A 23,271-nucleotide genomic window follows, 5' to 3' on the forward strand; every position below is an offset into this window, starting at 1 on the left:
AACAGAGGCAAAAGTTTGGCAAACTTTTTGGTCGTAAACCGATTTGTACGTGTACCGAGACGTTCATGAACCGAGGTTCCACTGTATATGGTTTCTAACCTGGCCGGGAAGGCAAAGTATTAAGTAGTCAGGTGATGCCAGTATAAAAGAGGGCACACCACCTTTCAGGTGGAGATGGACCGAAGAACAACGGTCATCTGGGAGGCCACTATAATGAAGAGATGGGTGAGACAACATACTACATAATCCCCCGATTCTGGATTCTGTGGATGCCACCAGGGGGGTGCCTACTTTCTGGGATTTCTGCATAAGCCAGAAGCACTTCCTACAGACCATGTCCTAGCACAGAAATACCCCCAGGTCTTACATAAAAGGAACTGTGCTGCCTCACCCAGGAAAGTTGAAATTGAGAGTGGAGGATGGACTTGAGGCTTGTCCAGGAGAAGTAGAGAAAGGGAACAAAGAATTATATTGTATTTGTGCAACTGTGAGAAGAAGCCTTTAAAAAGGTATTTTGTTGTACTAAACCTTTAATTTGAACCTGGGACTTGTGCCTGTGAGGTTGTGCCTGGGGACTGGCACCCAGCAATGTACCCTACAGATCACACAGTATAAAACAGATGGAAAAGCTAAAGTAATCACATTGTACAATTTATTTTAAAGAACAGCTTGTGCAGTCCTGTACAGCTTCTGAAAAGGCTCAGGTCATCACGTCTTCAGCACACTTCATTAATTTTAATGCAATTTTGTTGCTACTTTAATGTGTTCATTTTAAAATAACTAAACAGCTATAATACATATTGTATTGTTCCTAAACTGTGATCACGCTCACAAAGACTCTGTATGGGCACTGCCAAGACACGCTGCATACTATACCTGGTATGTTGGGCCATCTGGTGATCCCACATTCAGGTCACAACCAATCTTCAAAATAACTGGAATATTCATATGTAGTCAAAACGCTTTGCTTTGCTATACCAATAAATAAATGAATAAATAAAAAGAGCAAGATATCCTAAAACTTAAAAATTATAGGACAACAATAGATAAGCTTGATCTAGAAGCATTTGATAAGTGCCCAGAAACAGGGAAATACTTTCCTAAAATTATGTCTTAAACCTCTAAATAGCAGACTCTCACAACTACAATGCAATAGTGAACACAACTCAACATACCGATTCAGAAAACGGAACTCAAAACTTAAAAATAGTGAAACAGGAGTGAAATAATTACAGGGTGCGTAAGTAAAGCAACACATGCTAAAATATGCTCAGAACAATTTATTTACACACATACACACACGCATATATACAGGGGTGGACAAAACAAAGTTTATTCTTATATTATTTAATTACTGTATTATTCACTTGTGCTATTGGTCTTCTTCTGATTGTTATTAGCTAGTAGACTAAAAGAATAACCTGCATTTTTTCTTCCATACAAACAATTGTAAACCTACCTTTGCTCACTCCTGTGTGTATGTGCGCTCATTATATTAAATATCTATCAATATACCTATACACACACATACATACGGTATATTTAAATAAAATACTGTGTGTGAGATGGTCAAATACTATGATCAAAGCCTAACAAGTTACAGTAGGTAGTAAAGTTTATTTGAATTCTGCCTTTAAACTTCTACAGCAACACAGAAAGCTTTATTAAAGTTACTATAAAGATTGTTAATATACAGTAAAATTCACGGCACTGTTTTCTTAAAAAGCAAGTCTTGTGGTAACAGGTAAGGGTTCTTTGTTATACTACAGAGAAAGGGGGGGGGAGAAGGGGACTTCACCCGATCCCATTATGAACACACCCTTTAAATAATGGCAGAGGTGTACTTATTCTGGGCAATGTATATAGTGTGGGATATCAATCATACAGTACATCACTCTAACATTTGCAGTGTAGCAGCAGGTCACCTTTCTACAAATTTGTATATACACTATATAGCATAGACAGGACAAACACTATCTCAATTCTTAGATGTAGCCCTATTTGAAATGAACATTACTCCAATACTCTTAGAAATGCAATGTAATAATGTGCAACTGACCTAGGGTTCAGCATAAGATATTATATAACAACATACATTATGTTACAGGTACCCTTTGCAGCATTCTGTCCAATTAAATTAGATTTCCTGGGAAAACTAACAAATGACATGAAGTGGATGATAAAAACAACAAAATAAAACCAGGAAACATATCAGAGCTTATAACCTCTCACAATGGGTCACAGTTGGAATATGAAAGCTGATAATTCAAATTGATTCCACTACTGTTGGCATTTGTTTTCCGAACTCGGAAGAAAACAAAACAAAACAATCGATGAGATATTGTTTGGTCTAATCAATCCCAGTTTTTGCTGATTCACAATTAAGGGAAAATGAACATGGTAAAAAGTCAATGAGCCCATTCATATAGAACTTATGGATGTCAATAATAAAGTGTAGTAGTAATACAATACTGTGAACTGAGTAACGGTTTAGCAGTAAAGACAATATATCGGTTGTTCTGGAAAACACTGGTGACTGTGCAGGTTTCAAAAGGTTTACAAAATAGCTTTTACCTCAAAAGTATTAGGAACTGTTTAGAGGAAGCTAGTATTTTGATATCTGATCTGGGGCTTTTCAAGAAATGAGCTGAATTACTGTTTTGCTGAACTGTATTTCCAGTTAATACTGAGGGAGACGGAACAAAACCTATTATATTTCTGAGGCATTTCTATGTTTTCAATTGGCAGAATTTTGGCACTGTTGTGCAAGAAATGATTCGATCCACAGTCCATTCAGCTTCAGTATACAGTTCTACATAATCATTGTGTGTCTATGTGGGTTGTCTCAAGGTTTACCAGTTTCTTTCCACATTTCAAAATCATGTTTATTAAGTTGAATAGTGACATAATATTAAAACGGAAGAACAATTCTAACAAGAACAGGACATGGAGTTCAACAAATACCGCCTATTGCTATTTACATACTATCATCCAAGTGAATTTTGAACATCCAAGAGTACTTTTGTGTGAAAAGTACCTTTAATACTGTCCAAAACTGATGAAGTCCACTGCACTCATTTTTTTATTGTTCTGAACACTTCGTTCATATCTCCTCTTAAACGTTTGTTTCTTAAAACTCCAAATTTACACCTCTTTCCGAAATTTTGTACTAGCACAAACCCTGTAGTCCTGCAATCAGTCTACTGTAGATGTTTTTCTCTGGACTTCAGTGCTTTTCTACCATTGTAATATACAATGAACTACACATTATATAGAACTACATATATATAATATAGAACTACACATACTACTGCAGAGGAGGCCTCACTAGTGCTGTGAACAGCTTCAGAATAAACTCTTGATTTGTGTATGACACACTGTGTTATGTCACGTAACCTTTGATGAATCACTTCTGTATATTGTCTAGATCAAGACACTGCAAACTTCAAAGTGTTTCCAACTCTATAGGTTTTGTATTAAGTTCTATAAATTTTACTTCCCACATACTGTATAGCATGTTATATCTATTTACCTTAAATTTTATCTGTCCAAGTCTCAATTCAGTTCAAGTTCATCTGTAATGATTCTGCTGGCTCATGGGTATCTATTTTTCCAGCTAATTTAGCATCATCATAAAAATTAGCCAGCTTGTTAGTTACATACTGTATTTACCTAGAAAATTTTATAAACTAAAAACAGCCATGGACAAAAGCTACATTTTTGACAAGCACTACTTTTAACATCACCCAATTCAGAAAAGGTTTGTGCTACCATAACCCGTTCTTTGCTGTATGTGTTTGAGGCAAGTTTACACTCATTTACACATTGCACCTGCAAAGCTTCTTCACCATTTCTGTATTTAATATATTCCTTATATGATCCAGTTTATTTCAGACTTGTCACATATTTGCTTAAACAGAGTTGACCATTAAATGGACAGAAACATGTTTCAGTTTAAGGTTTCTCAAGATTAGCACGGGGGGTGCTCTCAACCTCCCTTATATAATCATTTTCTAACCAGCTTAATTAGGAGGTTCTACTCAGCAGGTTTTCCAAATCACTAGACAGTGTGAAGAATTTACACCTTAAAGTTATTCCAGTTCCTTGCAAGGTATTCTCTCTCTCTCTCTCTCTCACACACACACACACACACACACACACACACACAACTTACACTGGACCAATATAGAAATGGCAATTACTTAAGCTACCACCTCTCTGGAATGTGAGAGGAAATACTAATAGCTGAACTCCAACAGAAAAACACCAATTCTACACAAACAGTAGCCAGGCCAAATAATGAACCTAACACTAATTACCATTCCACAAGATCAACAAATTTCCTAAATATATATATATTAAATGTCTGCAAAATAAGATATCAACCATAACCATCACAGATAGTATCATGGTTGCATTCATATAGACAAATTTTCATTTGCAGCACATGACTGTTTAGTTCTTGGGTAGCAATCAGACAGGCATATGTACTCCTTATACCAAACAGTTCCGTTAAGTTAGCTGAGGGAAGGAAAAAAAAAAAAAAAAAAAAACACACACACACTTTACAACCTCGCCTGTCTTGATCACCAGAGTCTATGCAATGCCTTGGTATCTTGTGTATACTTTTCACCAAATGCAATATTGAAAAACACCAGCATTTACTGGGGGGCATTGGAGTAAAAAATGGGTTTCTAGAGGTTAAATTTCAAGAGCACAATCAAATCACAGTAGTGACTCACCACAATTAAAAAGACTGATTTACATAGAAAACATCACAATACTTTTCTATGCAAGCTTGAAAATGTTTGTATGTATGTTAGAAACCATGGTTAAAATTATTTCAAAACTATTTTTTTACATAAAAAGGGATAAAAAAAAAAAAAAAAAACCAACCAACCAACAATACTACCATGACGAAACTACACTTGCTTAGTAAACATTCCACCCTACACCATATAAAAAAGCACCACTTCTAGATTCCTGTTCATAATTACAGCAAAAGACATAATGTTAAAAATACACTATGAACTGCTTCACAAAGCTGCTCCCATGTTACACATTTTACTGTCACAGTATTAAACACCTCAAAACAGCACAAAAAGCAAGCTATGTTTACACATGAATTACACTGAATGACGACATTTAGCAAGTCTTCTAAAAGCATAAATCAGAGTGCCATGTTCGTCATTTTCTAAAGTTGACTACAACTTTATTAGTTCAAACTTTTTTACAACAATTTTACAAAAGGTTTCATCATAAAATAATATTCCTTAAAAAGTCTTGATCCAAGCATTTATTTGCATTTTAAATTGATCTTAGTGCGTTCATTGATTTTATCCAGGCGGGCTCGTGTTTGTATATCCATCAGTCGAGCTCGTTCGTTTTGAACCCGTGCCTGCTTTGCTTCCGTGTTCATTTTGAACCCGTGCCTGCTTTGCTTCCGCAGTCTCAGACGCGCATTGTAGGCGCCTGCGTACATTGATCTTATCCAGGTGGGCTCGTGTTTGTATCGTTGAGCTGTATTGTGTTTGAATTTGGTGTAAAGCGTTCAGCGGTTTATACAATCCCAAGCAGCACATTATTCCTAACTTCACTCCGCAGTAGTGCCACTCACAATATGGCGGTGACGCTTGCGCCTTCCGTACTAGGTCGGGTTTCACTATGCTGTGTAGGCGCCTTTGCCTTTCGTACTTTCCCGCGCCTTCCGTACTATCTTTGAGGACCTGTGGGGCCTCCGTAGCCTCTTCCGTTTGAATCTGGGCTGCAGCGCAGAATCCTCTTTTTTGTGTGGCCGTGTCGGTAGTCGTTAGCTATGGGCACGTTGTTGCTTCATTTCTCATTCACGTCAGCTGAGCTCTTTCGTTTTTGGGCTGTGACTCCTTCGTGTGCGGTGGATACGACTTCGCTTGCGGTGTATGAGACGTGCACTGTACGTGCCTGCGCAGTACATCTCATGGTCCCATCGCCGTGTACCTGCGTCCATGCCATCCGGTTTACCATTCTCGGTTAGTAATATGGATATTATACTGCCCTGCCCAAAATGAGCACACTAAGATGCACTAGGGTGGCAGAAATGTGCCAATTTTATGTCAGACAGCTTAATTAAAATTGATAGCCATTATGCTTGTCCTGTCATTTGGCAGTGGCCCTTAGGCTAGAGGTTTACAGACACCAGTGCTTCAGTGTGCTTCTATCCACTTTAATCACCCAGTTGTTCACTGAACTATGGTTTCTAAAATTATCTGTAAGCCCTTATTCTGGTGTGAGAAAGTGGGATATTGATCTCTGAGAAACCTAGTTAACAGATTTCTCAGCTAGTAACACAGTTATGCAGTCACATAAACCCTTAACCGGATTACAGTTAAGGATTTCATAGTCTGTGCATGTCCACTCCACTCCACTCCATTTGCTTGCTAAGCCACACACACATTTTCAGCAGGCACAGACAGAAGCACTCACAAAATACATTTCTAGAGGCAAATGCACAGGCAATTGCATTACTCTTTCTCCTGGTTGAAGGAAACTGTCTCAGTATTTCAGTAGAAATCGCTAAATTTATATTGATGAGATGAACAAACAGTGCTAAGCTTGGCAGGGGAAAAAAACATTAAAACTAACACGTGTAACATAGTCAAATTACTTTTTAAGTTAACAAGTAACCTAATGCAATATTTATTTTATTTAAGTAAAAATACTGGTGTTATAATTATTCCAGTGGCACTGGGTGTTGGGCAAGTACCAGTATATGCCACTCCGTTGCAGGGCTCAATCACACAGCCAAGCACAAGGGAGTGAGTGCTAGGTGCAATTCTGCAACAGAAATGTATAAATAAAACATCAGTTTAGTTTTTACCCAGTTATATGTGATAGAATTTCCCATTGGGATTAATAAAGTATCTATCTATCTAGATATGCTGAAACAATGTGATCGAATGACGCACTGGCCAGTGTGCATACTGCAAATCATCATTGGCTCAGGATGAGGACATAAAAAGGGGTTTGATGGTATTTACTTCACAACACAAGAAGGACAAAAGGTATTTTTAAAACACAAGAAAATGATAGGTCCCAAGCTTTGTTACATTTCACCATTTGCCACTGTGAATCTGCAACCATTTCAACCCTGACTCTAAGGTCTTTATTTAAGGTGAATTAATTACTAAACAGTTACTTTCACACATACTACCATGAAAATACCCATATTAACCAATGCAAGAGATTTACTGGGACTAGTAACTACACATGTACAGTAAGAGGGCAACCTTCAGTTTTCAGGGTCAATAATGTTCACATATGAAGTCTCATCTCAGACAATGATATGGAAATGTGTGTAAAATCTCCAAATGTTCTTTATAAACTTTTTTTTTTGTCTGAAAAAAAAATTCACAGCAAGTAGCAATCTTTGAGTGTTATGTTCATCCTCATTAATTATTTTCCACAATGTATTCAAATCACAAACACAAACATAAAAAAGAGTACTGTGATGGACAAACTGAAAAACAGTACAACACAATACACATTAAGAACCTGAAGATTCATACAACTGTATTTTTTACTGTTCCTAAAAGCTGAACAAAGCTTTGTTCTGACCAGACAAATGCTGCAACCCTCATAAAGCCCTCACCTCACTGTCTTCCATGCATGGGTATGAAGTTTGTTACTCACAGGGTTGCTTCTGGTGGCAACCAGACTCAATATCACCTACTTGGTAAAGACAGAACAGTTATCTTATGTTGGAAGCTACCTAATTTGCAGAAGAGAGAGAGAGATACTTTTCAAATGCTAGGTTTTACTTTCTAATGATTCTTGACTGGACTATATTCACAGCTGGATTCAACCTAGGAACGTACTGGTATTTTTTGGTTTAATTAAGACTATTACTATAATTTGTTTTTAATACAACAAAACCTTACTTTAACGTACGATGAACTTCATGCAGTTCTCCAAAGCAAATTGGTCTATTGATCAGTGAGCCAAAGCAAAGAAGTTGAATCAATTTAATCTGGTTAAAATTTGCTGACACAAACACAGAACTGGAAATGGGATCAGTTTACCACTAAAGCAATAATATATAAAAGAAATAAAATTATTATGCCACCTGTGCTATCAATGAAAAACAATAGTTTTCTCACTTTAAACCAATATTCCAAAAGGCATCAGTTGGGAAATATGTTTTAAACTATTGTTTTGAAAAAGAGCACTTTCAAATCCTACTAACCTCACTGAAGTTTAGGTAGATGTATTCACGAGCTTTCTGATGAAGTTCTGTGCACCCAATCTGCTCTGCGAAGTTGGCAATACCTATGGCGTTGCTGGGGTCCAACTGCTGCACCAGGAAATCACAGCAGGCCTTGACCACGCTGTCTATCTGGTACATAACAGCACCATTCATCACATGGATCACACATTTCTCCCCAACCGAGATACTGGCAGTGTAAGAGAACTCAATCAGTCGCTGCATCACCTACAGAAAGGAATCAGTTTGATCATTATATATAATTTACTATAAAAATACTTTTTAAAATATTTATCTGTCCATTTTCTAACTCTCTTATCCAGTGCACAATTATGGGCAGCCACCTCCTATCCCAAAAGGACTGAGCACTACACAGGAACCTGCTCTAGACTAAGCACCTATTCACACTTGTGCACACAACTACACCTGGTCAATGTACAGTTGTCATGGTAACACCTGACATCATGAATGTTGGACAGACTGCCCAGAGGAAAACCAAACGGCCATTAAAAGCAGCTACAAACACCAAACATAAAATGTCCATGCTTAGATTTGAACCAAGGATGTAAGGCAACAACTCTTAACATTTATGCCAAAATGCTGTCCTTTATGTGTGTTGTACACACACACTCTTTTAAAATAATTCTGCTCATAATCCATACTGTTTCAGCTACTAATTTTCTTTCCATCAATTTCAAATGTCATACTATCATTTTAATATCTAATGTTTCTTTTTAGGATTTAGTCAGACAATTCAATAAACTGTACATTTTTGCATGTAATGTACTTTCAAAAGCATTTTATAAAGACAAAGAAATTTACATTTTTTCAAATGTCTTAGTAAGGTGAAACTAATACAAAGAGCACCAAGAAATCAGTGTAGTTTAAGAAGAGAGGTCTATAAAAGCAAAACTGACTCTGTAGGAATAAAATGGGGGTGACGGTGTGATAGGGTTTTAAACCAATATACTGGAAGCCAACACTTTTGTATCAGGCTCAGTAATGTAGTTTAGAACTACTGTATTATACCTAATCTGTCCAAAAACAACGGCACCGCTTACTGAAAATGCCTTTATTTGGTAATTAACCAGGGTAAGGATTTTACAGGTGTTCACATATGGAACTGACAGCTTGCTCTTTGGCCTTCATCTGTCCCCATTATAAAACTGCAATAAAGGAAAGCTGCTCAAATATTATGAAGAGAGAATGAGTTTAGTTTAATCAGCAAAACAGGGTTATACTCCAAGAATCTCAGTAAAAACTAGTATTAATCACAGGGGGCTAGCTCGATTTGACTTGAAGGATTAAAAGAAGGTCTTCTGTCTCAATGCTACATTACAATTAACCAAAAAAGAGGAATGTTGGCAGATTTAAATGTTTTCAATTTGAATTACCAATTATTCCAGGACTCAATATATGTATTAGTTTCTTTTTTGGTCTAAAATGTGTGACACATTTCTTTTATTTACTTTCCACTGTTTTGAGCATCTTTAGGTTCAAAACCCATTATCTGGTCATATGTTTCCACATCCATAGAGTCTTCTTTAACCTCTAGCTTTTCCTCTTCTTCTTTCTCCCATCACACTGCACTTCATCCAGCCATTTTTCTTCCTTTGTTCCATGTGTCAAACCCAGACAATCCTGCTTCTCACCACACAACATTAGACTCCACAATAATCTTTTGAGCTCAGCACTAGTTTTCCTACTATCACAGGGAAATGTTAAGTGTCCTTTCCTACACAGGTTTCACCTTCATCAGCCACCTCACTTCATTACACTATGCAACTTGTCAAATATCCCATCTATTCTTTTACTAGAAAACCCTGGGGGGCAATGAAGATAGACTCCTCTATAGTTCTTATAAAGTCTTTGATACAATATTCCTCTTTACTATCACATATCAATCAGCATGCACTCTCATCCATGTTCAAAATGTTACCCACGTATGAATCTCTCTCAACATTCTTCAAAACAACCAAATTACTGACAAAGTTCATAGTTCAATATCTCAGCATCACGCAACTTTTCCACACTTACAATAAAGACGTTTTTTAAATTTTGCAGACCAAGTCCCCAAAACACATTTAAAAAGAAAAAAAAAAATCAGCATATACCTTACAAAAACTCCCAATAACACTTCTACTGCACAAACCTAACCCACTCACCTGTGCCACTCCTCCTGCACTTTTGGTATTTACTGCTTTCAACTTAAAGCCCTTAACCTCAACACAAACTTCCTATTTCAGCGTTTTCTCAAACAATAGCTTTACTTTTCTATCTTAGTAAAACTCCACCTTTAATATCTCTCACGGCAGTGGCAGATACTCATACACCACCAGTCTGGTCATCAGTTCATCACAAAAACAAATTGCAACACACCAAGAACAGATCTTTAGTGAAGCACCACAATTGTTCACCTCAACTTTAACTATTTGTGTTGCAAAATAAAGCCCAGCAGAGACTACACTTCCTGAGGTGGCTGAAGCGAGCAAGTCTTCCCCCTTCCATCCTCACCATGTTCTACAGAGGCACCATTGAGAGTGTTCTGACCAGCTGCATCACTTTCTGGTATGGTAACTGCAACATATCTGACCACAAGCGCCTGCAAAGGATAGTGAAGACAGCAGACAACATTATTGGGGTGCCTCTCCCTTCACTACAGGTCATATTTTACAAACGCAGTGTTCGCAAGGCCTGCAGCATTGAGCAGGACTCCTTACACCCCTCACATGGACTTTTCACACTTCTGCCATCCAAGAGAAGATACTGCAGCATCAAAGCCAGATCTGCCAGGCTGGAGGAGAGTTTTTTTTTATCCCCAAGCTGTTAGACTCCTTAACACCATACTGACCCCTGGGATCTTCCACACTGCCTCAACCACCTCGAAAAACAGATCTTTTATACATGTAAGCAACTTTCCTGCAAAGACAAGTGTGCATGTAGAAAATAACTGAAAATCTCATACTGACACTCTTGATATCCTACTGCTGTGAAACATTCTAAGCTGTGATTGTCAGTGCATGAAAATAGTTGTTTAAGATGTGTAAACAATTTCTGTATTATCTATATTTATTTATTTATTAAAATTACTAGGGGGCTCCGCTCCCTGCTCTCTTCGCTCGCCAACCCCTGCATTTGTTTTACCGGACATACAATTTATTTTTTGTATAGCCCAAAAATCACACAAGAAGTGCTGCAATGGGCTTTAACAGGCCCTGCCTTTTGACAGCCCCCCAGCCTTGACCCTCTAAGAAGACCAGAAAAAACTCCAAAAAAAAAAAAAAAAAAACCCCTTGTAGGGGAAAAAAATGGAAGAAACCTATGGAAAGGCAGTTCAAAAAGAGACCCCTTTCCAGGTAGGTTGGGCATGCAGTGGGTGTCAAAAAGAAGGGTCAATACAATACAGTACAATACATAGAACAGAATAAATCCTCAATACAATATAAAAATAAAAATTCTAGAAGTACGGAGTAGAATTTCACATTAGATGATATCACATAATAGGATTTGGATTTGTTTTAAGTCCTGGAGACCTCATTCATCAAGCTGCCTCCCCCATTTTGCCATTCCACATCTGAAATAGCGCTAATCCGATGAAAGGACCCCTCATTCCCACGTCCCCATTCATCAGGGATGACTTTAACTTAGGCAGGCAATCTACAATTTAAAGAGATTGGTATTTTCTTGTGAATTGTTACATATGCATTATTTTCACTTTTACTTTAAAAACTTTTGTAAAAACAATACTTGTAACCACGCGCTGGGCAGGAAATAAAGAAACAACTCTTTCTTCTCAGAAGTATAATACTGCTTGTGTTGTGAAGGGCGTTGCGGCTGAACGTATGCTAAGGATATACCTTTGGATCATTTGCTGTCTTTTTGCTGCTTGCCAGCTGCCTCTTCTGCCTGTCGCTTGTCGTTGTTTTAAGAGCTCAGAGCACATGATGCTTGCCTGCCAAAAGCAATCAAACAACTGCTAGCTTAGAGGTCTTTTGACTTGTTTTAAATGATGGCTCACTGCCTGGTCTCACGTGACGTTGTAAAAGCAATACCTGTCTTATTTCTGGCCCCGGGCGTGGTTGAATTCTCTCTTGCAGGATGTATAACGCTGCTCACGTTCGGTTGGGGTAGTCGCTGCCCTTCGATCTTTTTAAAGCCTGTACAGCCGCTGTCCTTTTTGCTACGGCCCTGGGACAATCTCTTGGCACCAAGTCTCATGTTTACGGTCCCCGCGAGACGCACCGTGGCAAGTCTCCTTGGTCTTGTGGGTCTTTAAAATGTCTTTCAAGATTATCACTTATCGTAGCCTTGCATTTGCTTCCCATTCCAGGATTTTCTTTTATATATATAGAGAGACATATCTTACACATCAATATTGCTGCTATTTCTTTGTCTTGTCTTTGCACAATGTCTTGTTTGTGTTCTAATTTTAAATTTAAATTCTATTTTTAATGTATTATTTACATGTCATATTGTTACACTGTGGACCCTGAGCTTCGCAATTTTGTCTATCTGCATACTTGTATATGGTTGAGATGACAATAAAGTTCACTTTGACTTTGAACCGATATATTTATTCTTGGGACTGAAACCAAACCACAGATCACATATTTCCACTACATCAAAGATACATTTGGCACACCTACTCAAAAACTTACTTCCTGCTCCAAAATGTTGCTCACTGATAGGAACCTTTGTATACTGGAATATGCATAGACTGTCATGTGCCTTTATCTCACTTCTAATAATGTTATTTTGGGGAAATTTAGTAAATATGATAGGAGAGGTTGTTGGGCTGGATGGCCTTTTGTCTTTAAGATTGTCCTAAGCTGCAGGAAGATTTTCAGAATCACACTGCACAAATCAGTGATCCATTTAGCGGTCTCCACTGCTTTAGCTTATTTTCATGTTCAACAGTTCCACGTATTTTCAATTTGCGCGTCTGTGTTATACCTGTATGTTTGTCTATTTGCCTGCCTAGCAGGCTGTTGGTCTCCCAGGCACTCTTATCTGGCACCTGCCTTTTTTCCCTCCTGTCCCTCAAATGCTCTGTTGGTCTCATTCCATTATATGTGAAATCATGTGCAAATTATCCATGTTGAACACTACTGTTGAACACTACAACATATTTACTCACCTTTCTGTCTAACACCTTATCCCGTTTTGCAGTCAAAAAATATACTTTCTCATAGCACTACTCTCACTGCTGCTTATCCAGAAACCCATTTTATAAGTTCCAAGTATTTAAAGGAAGCTACTTCATACTTTGCAGTTCTTTAACATTTCTTAAAATTGATCAAAATAAATAATTTGAGGTCATGGAAGCAAAAACAGTCAAATTACACAGCAGCAAATATTGTGTAACAAATCTTTGTTTTCTGATAGCACAATTTACATAAAACTCGATAACTTCCACATATGCTAAACATTATGATATATCACAACTATTAGAATTTGGGTGAACTCTCCTAAATCAGCTGCACCATAATAACCTCTCACCTTTGGGTGAATCCCTTCAATTGGTACCACCTCCATGCCACATTCCTTCAGACCATTGGTGAACATAGCTCGAAATACCGGTGAAGAAGAAGCCAGTACTATCTTGTGGGCCATGAAGTCCACTGCATCAAGGTCATTGTACTTGACACGCAAAGTGACATCGCAGAGCTGCTTGTCCTGCCGTAACTCATTCATGATGCTGAAGGCCTGTGCTGTATGGTTCTCCAGTGTGTAGCTGAAGACACGGTGGCCATTCTTCGAGGATGGCGTCACCTGTGCTTTGCACTCTGTTGCCAAGTACATTACTGTGATAGGTGAATTGCTGAGTGACACATTGTTTGCAGAAGTTAATAGTAGAGGGGAGGAGATGCAAACGTGAAATTAAAATGGGGGGGGTTGGGGGAATATTTTCAGCTAATAGATCATTAGTTCACTTCCTTATTAAAAGTTGCATTTTTGAAAAAATAAAGTATCAACTGAACTTTGGAACTGTATCAACATGTGACAAAACGTTTGCAATCCTGTGAAAATTAATTCTTTCACACTGAAATTAGTGTTCTCAGTTTTACCTGGTCAGATAAACATAAAAACCAAATTGCTTGAGAGCAGCAAAATTTAAAAAGGATGTTTTCAAAGCAAATGGACCCAGAGTCCTTGCATTACAATGCTCCCAACTCACATTATTCAGTAAGAGGTTAAGGAGTCATGATATTTTACACAAAATATTAACAGAAGACAGAAAACTGTGTATACGATCCCTGACAGAAAGTAAAAATGAGGTAGAGAATCCAGATAGCAGAAAAGTAGTTAAAAAAAAAAAATAGATTAATGAAAGTAAAAATTACTTAAATCCCAAACTGATTGTTTCCACAAAATGTAACTTATTATTAGAAATGCATTATTGGTATCCAGTTTTGCTTGAATTTTATTCCTTTATGAATTTCAAGGTCCTGTTTTTAAAGTCTGGGAAGAGACCTGTACAGCTCCATTGATATCTGGGAAAAAACAGAAAGAAATATATTATAAATGTCTGTCATGCAAAAAAAGTCACTGGTAACATTTTTGGCTAGCTGAAGTTCCACTGTTGAGCTTACTGTAAGAATTTTCACTTTTATGCATCTCTCTATATTATAAAAAAAATCTTTGGGAGGGAGACGAGACGTGACCTTCTCGGAAGACAATCTGAAGTCCCGCGAGAGACACTTTAACTTGCTCCCAGACCTTAAAACAAACGACAAGCAAAACACGCCGCTTCCCAGTTTGCGAGCGGCAGAAACGTGAAGTGGCAAAAGGACAGCTGCTGTACAGGCTTTGAAATGATCAGGCAGCGCAACAAGCAGAAAAGGCAGCTCACAAGCAGCAACAAGCCAGCAGATGATCCGACTGCAACTCCTTAGCATGCGTTCAGCCACCCCCTCTTCACAACGCGAGCAGCGTTATACGTCCTGCAAGAAAGAGATTTAACCACGCCCGGGGCCGGAAATAAAGGACAAGTATTGTTTTTACAACGTCATGCGAGACAAGGCAGTGAGACATCATTTAAAACAAGTCCACGGACATCTAACCTAGCAGTTGTTGGATTGCTTTTGGCAGACATGCTTCATGTGCTCCCAGCTCTTAAAACAATGACAAGCAAAACACGCAGCTTGCCAGCAGCAGAAAGCCAGCAGATGATCCAACTGCTTCTACTCAGTGTGCGTTCTGCCACCCTAACCCGCCCCCCTTCACAACGCGAGTGGCAGAGACACGAAGTGGCAAAAGGACAGCTGCTGTACAGGCTTTGAAATGATCAGGTAGCGAGATAAGCAGAACAAGCAGCTTGCCAGCAGCAGAAAGACCGCAGATGATCCGACGACATCTCCTTAACGTGCGTTCAGCCGCACCCCCTTCACAACGCGAGCAGCGTTATACATCCCGCAAGAGAGATTTAACCACGCCCGGGGCCGGAAAGAAAGGACAAGTATTGTTTTTACTGAAGTATTAAAGTAAAAGTGAAAATAATGCATATGTAACAATTCCCACGAAAATAAAAATCTCTTTAAATTGCATATCCGGTAAACCAAACCCGGGGGTGGGCAAGCAAAGCAAGCAGGGGCCGAAGCCCCCTAGTTCATTAAACTAATATCTTCATGTCATAGCAGTAACCAAGTAAATGGTGCTTGAAATACAAAGGAACAAACTTGAGAAACAAAGGAAAAAACTAAACATTAGCAGCTGAACTGAAGAAGCTCTTTAACATATGTGTATGGTACTGTAATGACAGCCTAACATGCCCAGACACTGAACAATCTTAACACTCTTCTTCTTTAAAGTTTTCAGCCCTTGTTGAAAGGCATTCTTTAACCTGACAACATTGTACCAGATGTCAGATTTGCATTTGGTGTCTCATTCTCCATCCGAGTTTAACCACTGCTCCTCATGCTTGGTCCTGTTGCAGTTGTCATACAAGCAAACTAATCAATAGAGAGTAAAATAAAGTAACATTTGTATATACAAACTGTTAAATTACACAAATTAAAAACTAAACCATGTATTTCAAAGTTGATTAAGTGACTCACTCATTTGCTTGCTCATTAACAAAAATACTATTTTCTGTTTGGTCAAATAGGCAGGGTAAAGTACATTTCAAATATCAATTTTTAGGGTTAACCCTGGCCACAACAGAATAAATATATAAATAGATACCCCAAAATCTCAAAAAAGCTTCGACTGACTGAAATTTTGGGATCTTATAGAAAAAAGAAAGTTAGCAGACATGTGTTTTTCTATTTCTTGACATTTATCAGTAACAATGCTGTAGCAAGAGCAGCATACCTAGGCAACACTTTGTTTTTTACTTCAGCTGTCATGGTGTGAAGAAATGGGGTGTACAGTTCAATCAAATGAATGTGCACGGGACATATAAATGTGCAGCATGTAAACATCAATGCTGTATGTAATAAGTTAAAAGCAATATACACATTCATTGCTTTAACATAAACCCCTCAAAACTTTGTAATGTTACAAGATTACAGATCAAAGTGTTACATTCAAATCTGAATGAAAATACTTACAGTTCTATAGGATCTGTTACAGGGTGAAATTATATTTATTCCCAAAATTCCCATTATACCTACAAATTACTGTTTTGAATTAAAAATATACAGCTTCCTGTAAATTTGTGTTTTGCAATGACCATTAACAAAAGAAAAGTCACTAAAAAAAGCAAGAATCAATCTTCAGTAGGAAATGTCTTACTCATGCGCAATTCTATGCAGCATGTAAAGAGTACCAGTGGACTAATAATATTACCACCAGAGTGGGTAGAGGTGTGGTGTGGAATATTGCATACAGAAAAGTTCTCACATCTGACTAACCAGAGTCCAATTGTCTTAGGAACGTCCCAGGCAAAGCTGGGTAACATAGCTTGTAACAATATATAAAAAAAAACATTCTTATTCACCTTAAGCATGTTTAGAAATTATTAAAAGAATATATTTTCAGGTTATAGATTCACAATGATATGATACAATTAAGTGATAATCAGATAAAAAAAAAGCCACACACACTCAAACAAAAAATCCAGAAAAATCCTAAAATGAAAGCTTCTACAAAATTCTACAACGTCAACATAGGAATACAGATGATGCTTCTTTTGTTTCCTAACCATTTTCTTACTCTGGCAACTTCTAAGACTTTCCAGACCTTCTAGTTAAGTAATGTGAGATCTGCCCTTGCTGGCTTCAAAATGCAGTTCAGCAAATCTTTATAAAAATAGTATAAATGTCATACTCATTAATACACGTGTCCACCTCACTCCTTTTTTGTCCACTTCATTCAACAATGTTCCTAAGATTGCACTAACCTCTAATTAGTGTTTCACAATTGTTATTATAATTAGGTTTAATTTACACCCAATCATTCATCATCATAGGAGATGCTCAAGGGATAGATATCTATATACATCTCTCTCTCTCATATATATATATATATATATATATATATATATATATATATATATATACATACATACATACATACATACATACATACACACACACACACACATACATACATATACACACACACACACACACACTGCCTGGCCAAAAAAAAAAACTCACCACCTGGATTTAACTAAGCAAATAGGTACGAGCCTCCTATTGGATAATTACTGCATGGGCGATTATTTTTCAGCTGGCAACAAGTTATTTAACCCCAACTGGTGCAATGAGTTGCTTCTCATTTTTTAAACAACCATGTCGAAAGACACATCTCGTGGTCATGGAAAAGATGTTAGTCTGTTTGAAAAGGGTCAAATCATTGGCATGCATCAAGCTGAGAAAACATCTAAGGAGATTGCAGAAACTACTAAAATTGGGTTAAGAATTGTCCAACACATTATTAAAAACTGGAAGGATAGTGGGGACCCATCGTCTTCGAGAAAGAAATGTGGCCGGAAAAAAATCCAGAATGATCGTGATCGGCGATCACTTAAACGTTTGGTGAAATCAGATCGAAGAAAAACAACAGTAGAACTCAGGTCTATGTTTAATAGTGAAAGTAAGAGCATTTCCACCTGAATATACTGAATGACCAGGTTATTCCATCAATGGATTTTTTCTTCCCTGATGGCACGGGCATATTCCAAGATGACAATGCCAGGATTCATCAGGCTCAAATTGTGAAAGAGTGGTTCAGGGAGCATGAGACATTTTCACACATGGATTGGCCACCACAGAGTCCAGACCTTAACCCCATTGAGAATCTTTGGGATGTGCTGGAGAAGGCTTTGCGCAGCGGTCAGACTCTACCATCATCAATGCAAGATCTTGGTGAAAAATTAATGCAACACTGGATGGAACTAAATCTTGTGACATTGCAGAAGCTTATCGAAACAATGCCACAGCGAATGCGTGCCATAATCAAAGCTAAAGGCGGTCCAACGAAATATTAGAGTGTGTGACCTTTTTTTTAATATAAAAAACAAAATCTCCATACACACTCTGAAATGTCATCTTTTGCTGATATAAATGTGAACCAAAATAAATTAGGTCATGGCTAGGGATGCCACATGAAACATATGCTTTAGTACCAAGTCCGAATTAAAATTCCAAAAACAAAGTACTACCTTTTTTTTTTTTTTTTTTTCCCTACAACATCAGTGGTACCACATCATAGTTGGAACTGCGCTATGTGCAACTGCAAGTAGACAAATTCCTTCAGAAGGCACAGTAATACGTGAGAACTGCAAGTAAAAACTACATATGAAAATGCCTTACAGTGGTGATGATACAGCACCACATTAATGTGTCAAAAAAAGAAAAAACAGCAAAAGTAATGTCTGAAAGTGCTTTGTGTTCAATACAGGAGAATTTCGGCGCTCGATTGCAGGAACTGACCTTATTATTACAAGAAAATAAGAACATACACGCCCACATATGCTTTCATTATTGCCACTTTTGACTATGAAGTTAGTTCAGAAAAAGATTAGTGCATGCTTAAGAGCAAAATGATTTACAATCAGATGTGAACTGTAATTGTTCAACTAGTAGTGTCACAAATTTCTAAGTGGAGATGAAATTGTGGCTATATTAAATCTCATTTTAATATAGTATTCTACACTTTCCGGATAAAGGAATGGAGGATTTGTATTCATTCCCTGTTTGTAAGCCTAAGAGATCTGCACCCTGCAAGAATCCACCCATTTTCTAAATGGCATATACAGAATGGGCAAAATAGAATACTCCATGGCTGAATATAAATCTGCATTACTCGTTTGGTTTTTGAAGTCAAAATAATGTTCGTTAGTGTAACCCTTATGTGACGCACGAAATGAAAGCACGTGACATATTTGAATAGTACGCTGGTGAATGCAATGCAGTCTCTCCGATACAATGAACTGACTACAAGTAAAATCAGTCCAGTTAACTGACAAATTCTGGATATGTAAATAGGCATAAGGTATCAAATCTGACCACTTATAAGATACCTTGAAAACAGCAAAGCTTGTACTCAGAAGCACATGGGAGTTTGTGACATTTTAAATTTGAACCAATTCGACTCATCTGTCAAGTATTAGTTGTCATAACAAATTAACGATGCAAATGTAATCCTTAGAATAGCAAATGTCACAAACCACAACTGAGTTATTCTCTGACAAACCAAATTTTAATGAGCAGGTTGTTAGAAAAACAGCTTTAAAGAGTTTGTTTAAATGAAAATATTCTGAATTATCTTGGAATTTGCTAATTTAACAGAACAGAGAGGATGTAACTTATTTTTAGTATTGGTCTTAAATGGTTTTTTTCAGTTATTGGAGAGAAATGTCAGAATAAATTTAGCTGTGTGCACATGGTAAGCTAAATCAGGTAGTCCATGATGCACATGATTCATCATGCCTATAACAAACTGAATTCAAATCCTGCATTATATTTTGAGATTTATGAATGTAAGTACTAGCTTATTTAAATATGTCTAACTACTTGTTGGATATACCACTATTTTAAACCTGCTGTTACTTTTGGTATTTTATACTGCATTATAGAAAAGGGCCCTACACTGTTCACTTGAATAATGGAGATACTTTATAAAAAAAAAAAAAAAAAAAGCTGTTGAATGGGATTTCTCTTATTGTCGTGGTACTAAATAGCTATTGCTTATCATGAAATTTCACTGTTACACATTCCTAGTGACATCTTCATTAACTATGATTAAAGATCTTGCATCTACCAATAAATTTGGTGAAAAGCAAATGCCTAATTCTGGAAAATTTTGGACAGGCACCTTGTTCAGTGATTGTTCCTACCCCGTTTCCTATGCATGCTGGGATGGGCTCCAGCTATCCTGTGACCATACTCTGGATGAAGTGGGGTTAGACGATGGATTAATGCAAGGTTCTCAAATTCCGGTCCTGGAGGGCCACAGTGGCTGCAGGTTTTCATTCTACCCCTTTTCTTAATTAGTGACGTGTTTTTGCTGCTAATTAACTTCTTTTGAATTCATTTTGACTTTTTTTTTTTTTTAAGATTTGTTCCCCAGATTTTCTTTATTGTTCCTCAGAATCGCTTCATTTCTTTCCTTAAATGGCACCTAAACAGAAATGAAGTGTGACGTGAGTGAGCCAACAGAAGACCAACTAAGTCAGGGCCTCAAACTCCAACCAATTTCACTCCAAGCAGTTGCTCAATTAGGTACGGATTGTTATTGTTCATTAAACCCATTCTTTAACTCCATGGCTTGTTGCTGCTGTTATTGTGCAATAGCAGACATTTCTGAAATTGTTGATTTTCTCATTTTTAAGAGCTCTGTTAAAATGTTTTGTGGACCTGAGCAGATCAACATTCCTGGGACCTTCATCTTTTTTTATATTACGATACTGTATGATCGACACAGTTTGCTGGTCATGTTTTGGCTCATTTTGTATCTCCTTATTAATTAATAGCTAATTAAGGAAAAAGAAAATAAGAGGTCTGAGTCTTCAAGCACAAGTCAATTACAGTTAATTTAAAAGAAGTTAATTAGCAGCGTCACTAATTAAGAAAAGGGTTAGAATGAAAACCTGCAGCCACTGTGGCCCTCCAGGACACAGAGTTTGAGAACCCTGGATTATTGGAGTGAACAGAACACCCATAACTGATCACAGTTGGACTGATGATATTTTGACTGACAATGTATTATTTGCAAAATAAAACCCATTGCTGACCCTTTCCTGCATCACAGCTGTTTACATGTAGGTTTTTCGAAGAAATTAACGTATCCACACTATATCAAAGCTCACATAAAACTCCCGATTGCTATTGTGCATCTCCCTGTCAGGACAGACGCTTTTAGCGCTGGATATTTCAATAACCGCTCTCCATTTCTGACAGCTTGGCCACTGCATGAACTGTCAAAAGCAAACTTTCACGTCATTTCCTCTGCCACAAAACGAGCCTAAGATTGACCCACCTGGCGTCAATCCATCCGACTACTCACAATTACGTGTACCTTTAAATTTTCCTCAAACATTTTTCACGTAGTCCGCTGGTAGCGTATAGGCCTCCAATCCTCGGAGTCAAGTATTGGACATTACCCGACATTTGCCGTAATTGCACATTATTCCTCCCGCGCTCTACTAACTAATCAGACCGAAACAGGTTTTTTTGAAAGCGAAAGGCAAACGACAGTTCGTAATATCAAATTGCAGGCTACAATTAGTGTAAATGAATGAGGCTTGACTGACTTAGTAGGTACTTAAGTGAGCACAACGTGTACCGTATTCGGTTACTGCGGTGCCCACCAAATTCATTTAATAAATCCAGCAATTTTAACTTTGTTTGCACAAACCCCCAGTTTAAGAGAAGACTAAAAACAATATGGCCTTAGAAACATTAAAGAGAAAAAAAAGCACACAAGACTTCCCTGCTGTTCTGACGCCTCAGGTTTAAATCACCGCGAAGTTCACTTCGCAGATGGGCGGGAAACTCGGGCTTCGTGCAGGTAACGCGCCGCTCGATTTGCCATTCCGACAACACGCTCTAAAGGTCGGCCGCTGTCCAAGAAAAAGCCGAGGATTTCCTTTTGTGTTTTTATTAACCGAAGACAAGACGGGACTCGAGTCAAGAGACTGACGCCTTATCTTGCAAGAAGGTTTCGCCAAGGTAAACCTGCGCAACTCGCGGCTGTTTGTTTAAGCGACTAGCTGCGCACAATCACAGTCAATCCATCCGACAGACCGGGCGACCAGGCAGGCGGGCGGGCGGGGTAGAAGGAGGATTTGGCACTTCACTTTACTACAAATGACTACAGCACTTTCACGGACTATTTTTCTGTCGCCGTTTCAATAACGTTATTCGAGGTTCCATAACGAAACGGTCCCGGTTACTCGCTTTGCGATTTCTTTAGCCCGTTTTTAATAGCATCTCTGAGAGTGACTCGCGCAAACCGCGTCCGGAAATGGAAACTGTCGGCCAGCTGTTTTACTTAAAGAATGGTGGAAAAAAACCAAAACAAAATGCGGCAGGGGGTAAAAACATCTATCGCTAATCTCTTACGAAGCTGCCACGCAAGTGTTTAGACTGGGATATGAAGAGGGCGGAAAAACACACAAAGTCGTACTCACAGAGAGGGGATCCTAGCGCCTCTGCCTGACTTCTCCATTGTGTTGATGTGCGCGCTGTTAAAAAGAGGAAAGCTGTTACTCACCGTGACTAAGCAATGTGGCGCCCGGCCGTTGTGCCAAAATAAGAGTCTCTCCGCTGGCGTGTAGACAGGTAAGGTCGCTTGGATACAGACGCCTGACAGTCAACAGCTACTGTGCATGCGTCTTGAGAGCCGTTTTATTCTGACAACTTAAAGATGTGTAAATCCTAAACGCGGCGCCTTCGTAAGAAATCATATATTACTGGCAAACTTATTGTTTCTAGCGCAGCCTAGTTGGTTTTTATTTTATTTTTTTTGTTCGATCAAGACACATTGTTAGTACGCATTAGTGCACCTGGCCAATAAAGTGAATTCTGATTCTGAATTGTGGACAATTTGACAATTAAACACTCATTCGTGCTATTACTCGC

At 38.1% G+C, this 23,271-nt stretch overlaps 1 protein-coding gene across 2 annotated transcripts in view; it reads right to left on the reverse strand.

Moving 5' to 3' along the window:
* keap1b (kelch-like ECH-associated protein 1b) overlaps positions 1-22,943 on the reverse strand; it is a 35,104-nt gene extending 12,161 nt beyond the window's left edge. Inside the window, exons 1-3 of one of the 2 annotated variants that reach the window (XM_028823679.2) lie at positions 22,821-22,943; positions 13,739-14,733; positions 8,222-8,467 (exon numbers count right to left, since the gene is read on the reverse strand). In XM_028823679.2, the coding sequence (XP_028679512.1) occupies positions 8,222-8,467; positions 13,739-14,041 (549 nt within the window). In that variant the 5' untranslated portion in view covers positions 14,042-14,733; positions 22,821-22,943. The remainder of the gene's footprint in view (positions 1-8,221; positions 8,468-13,738; positions 14,734-22,820) is intronic. The other variant, XM_051920579.1, reaches the window with a different exon arrangement.
* Between the last annotated feature and the right edge of the window lie 328 nt (positions 22,944-23,271).

Source organism: Erpetoichthys calabaricus, chromosome 17 (genome assembly GCF_900747795.2).
Source record: "Erpetoichthys calabaricus chromosome 17, fErpCal1.3, whole genome shotgun sequence".
Lineage (NCBI taxonomy): Eukaryota > Metazoa > Chordata > Cladistia > Polypteriformes > Polypteridae > Erpetoichthys > Erpetoichthys calabaricus.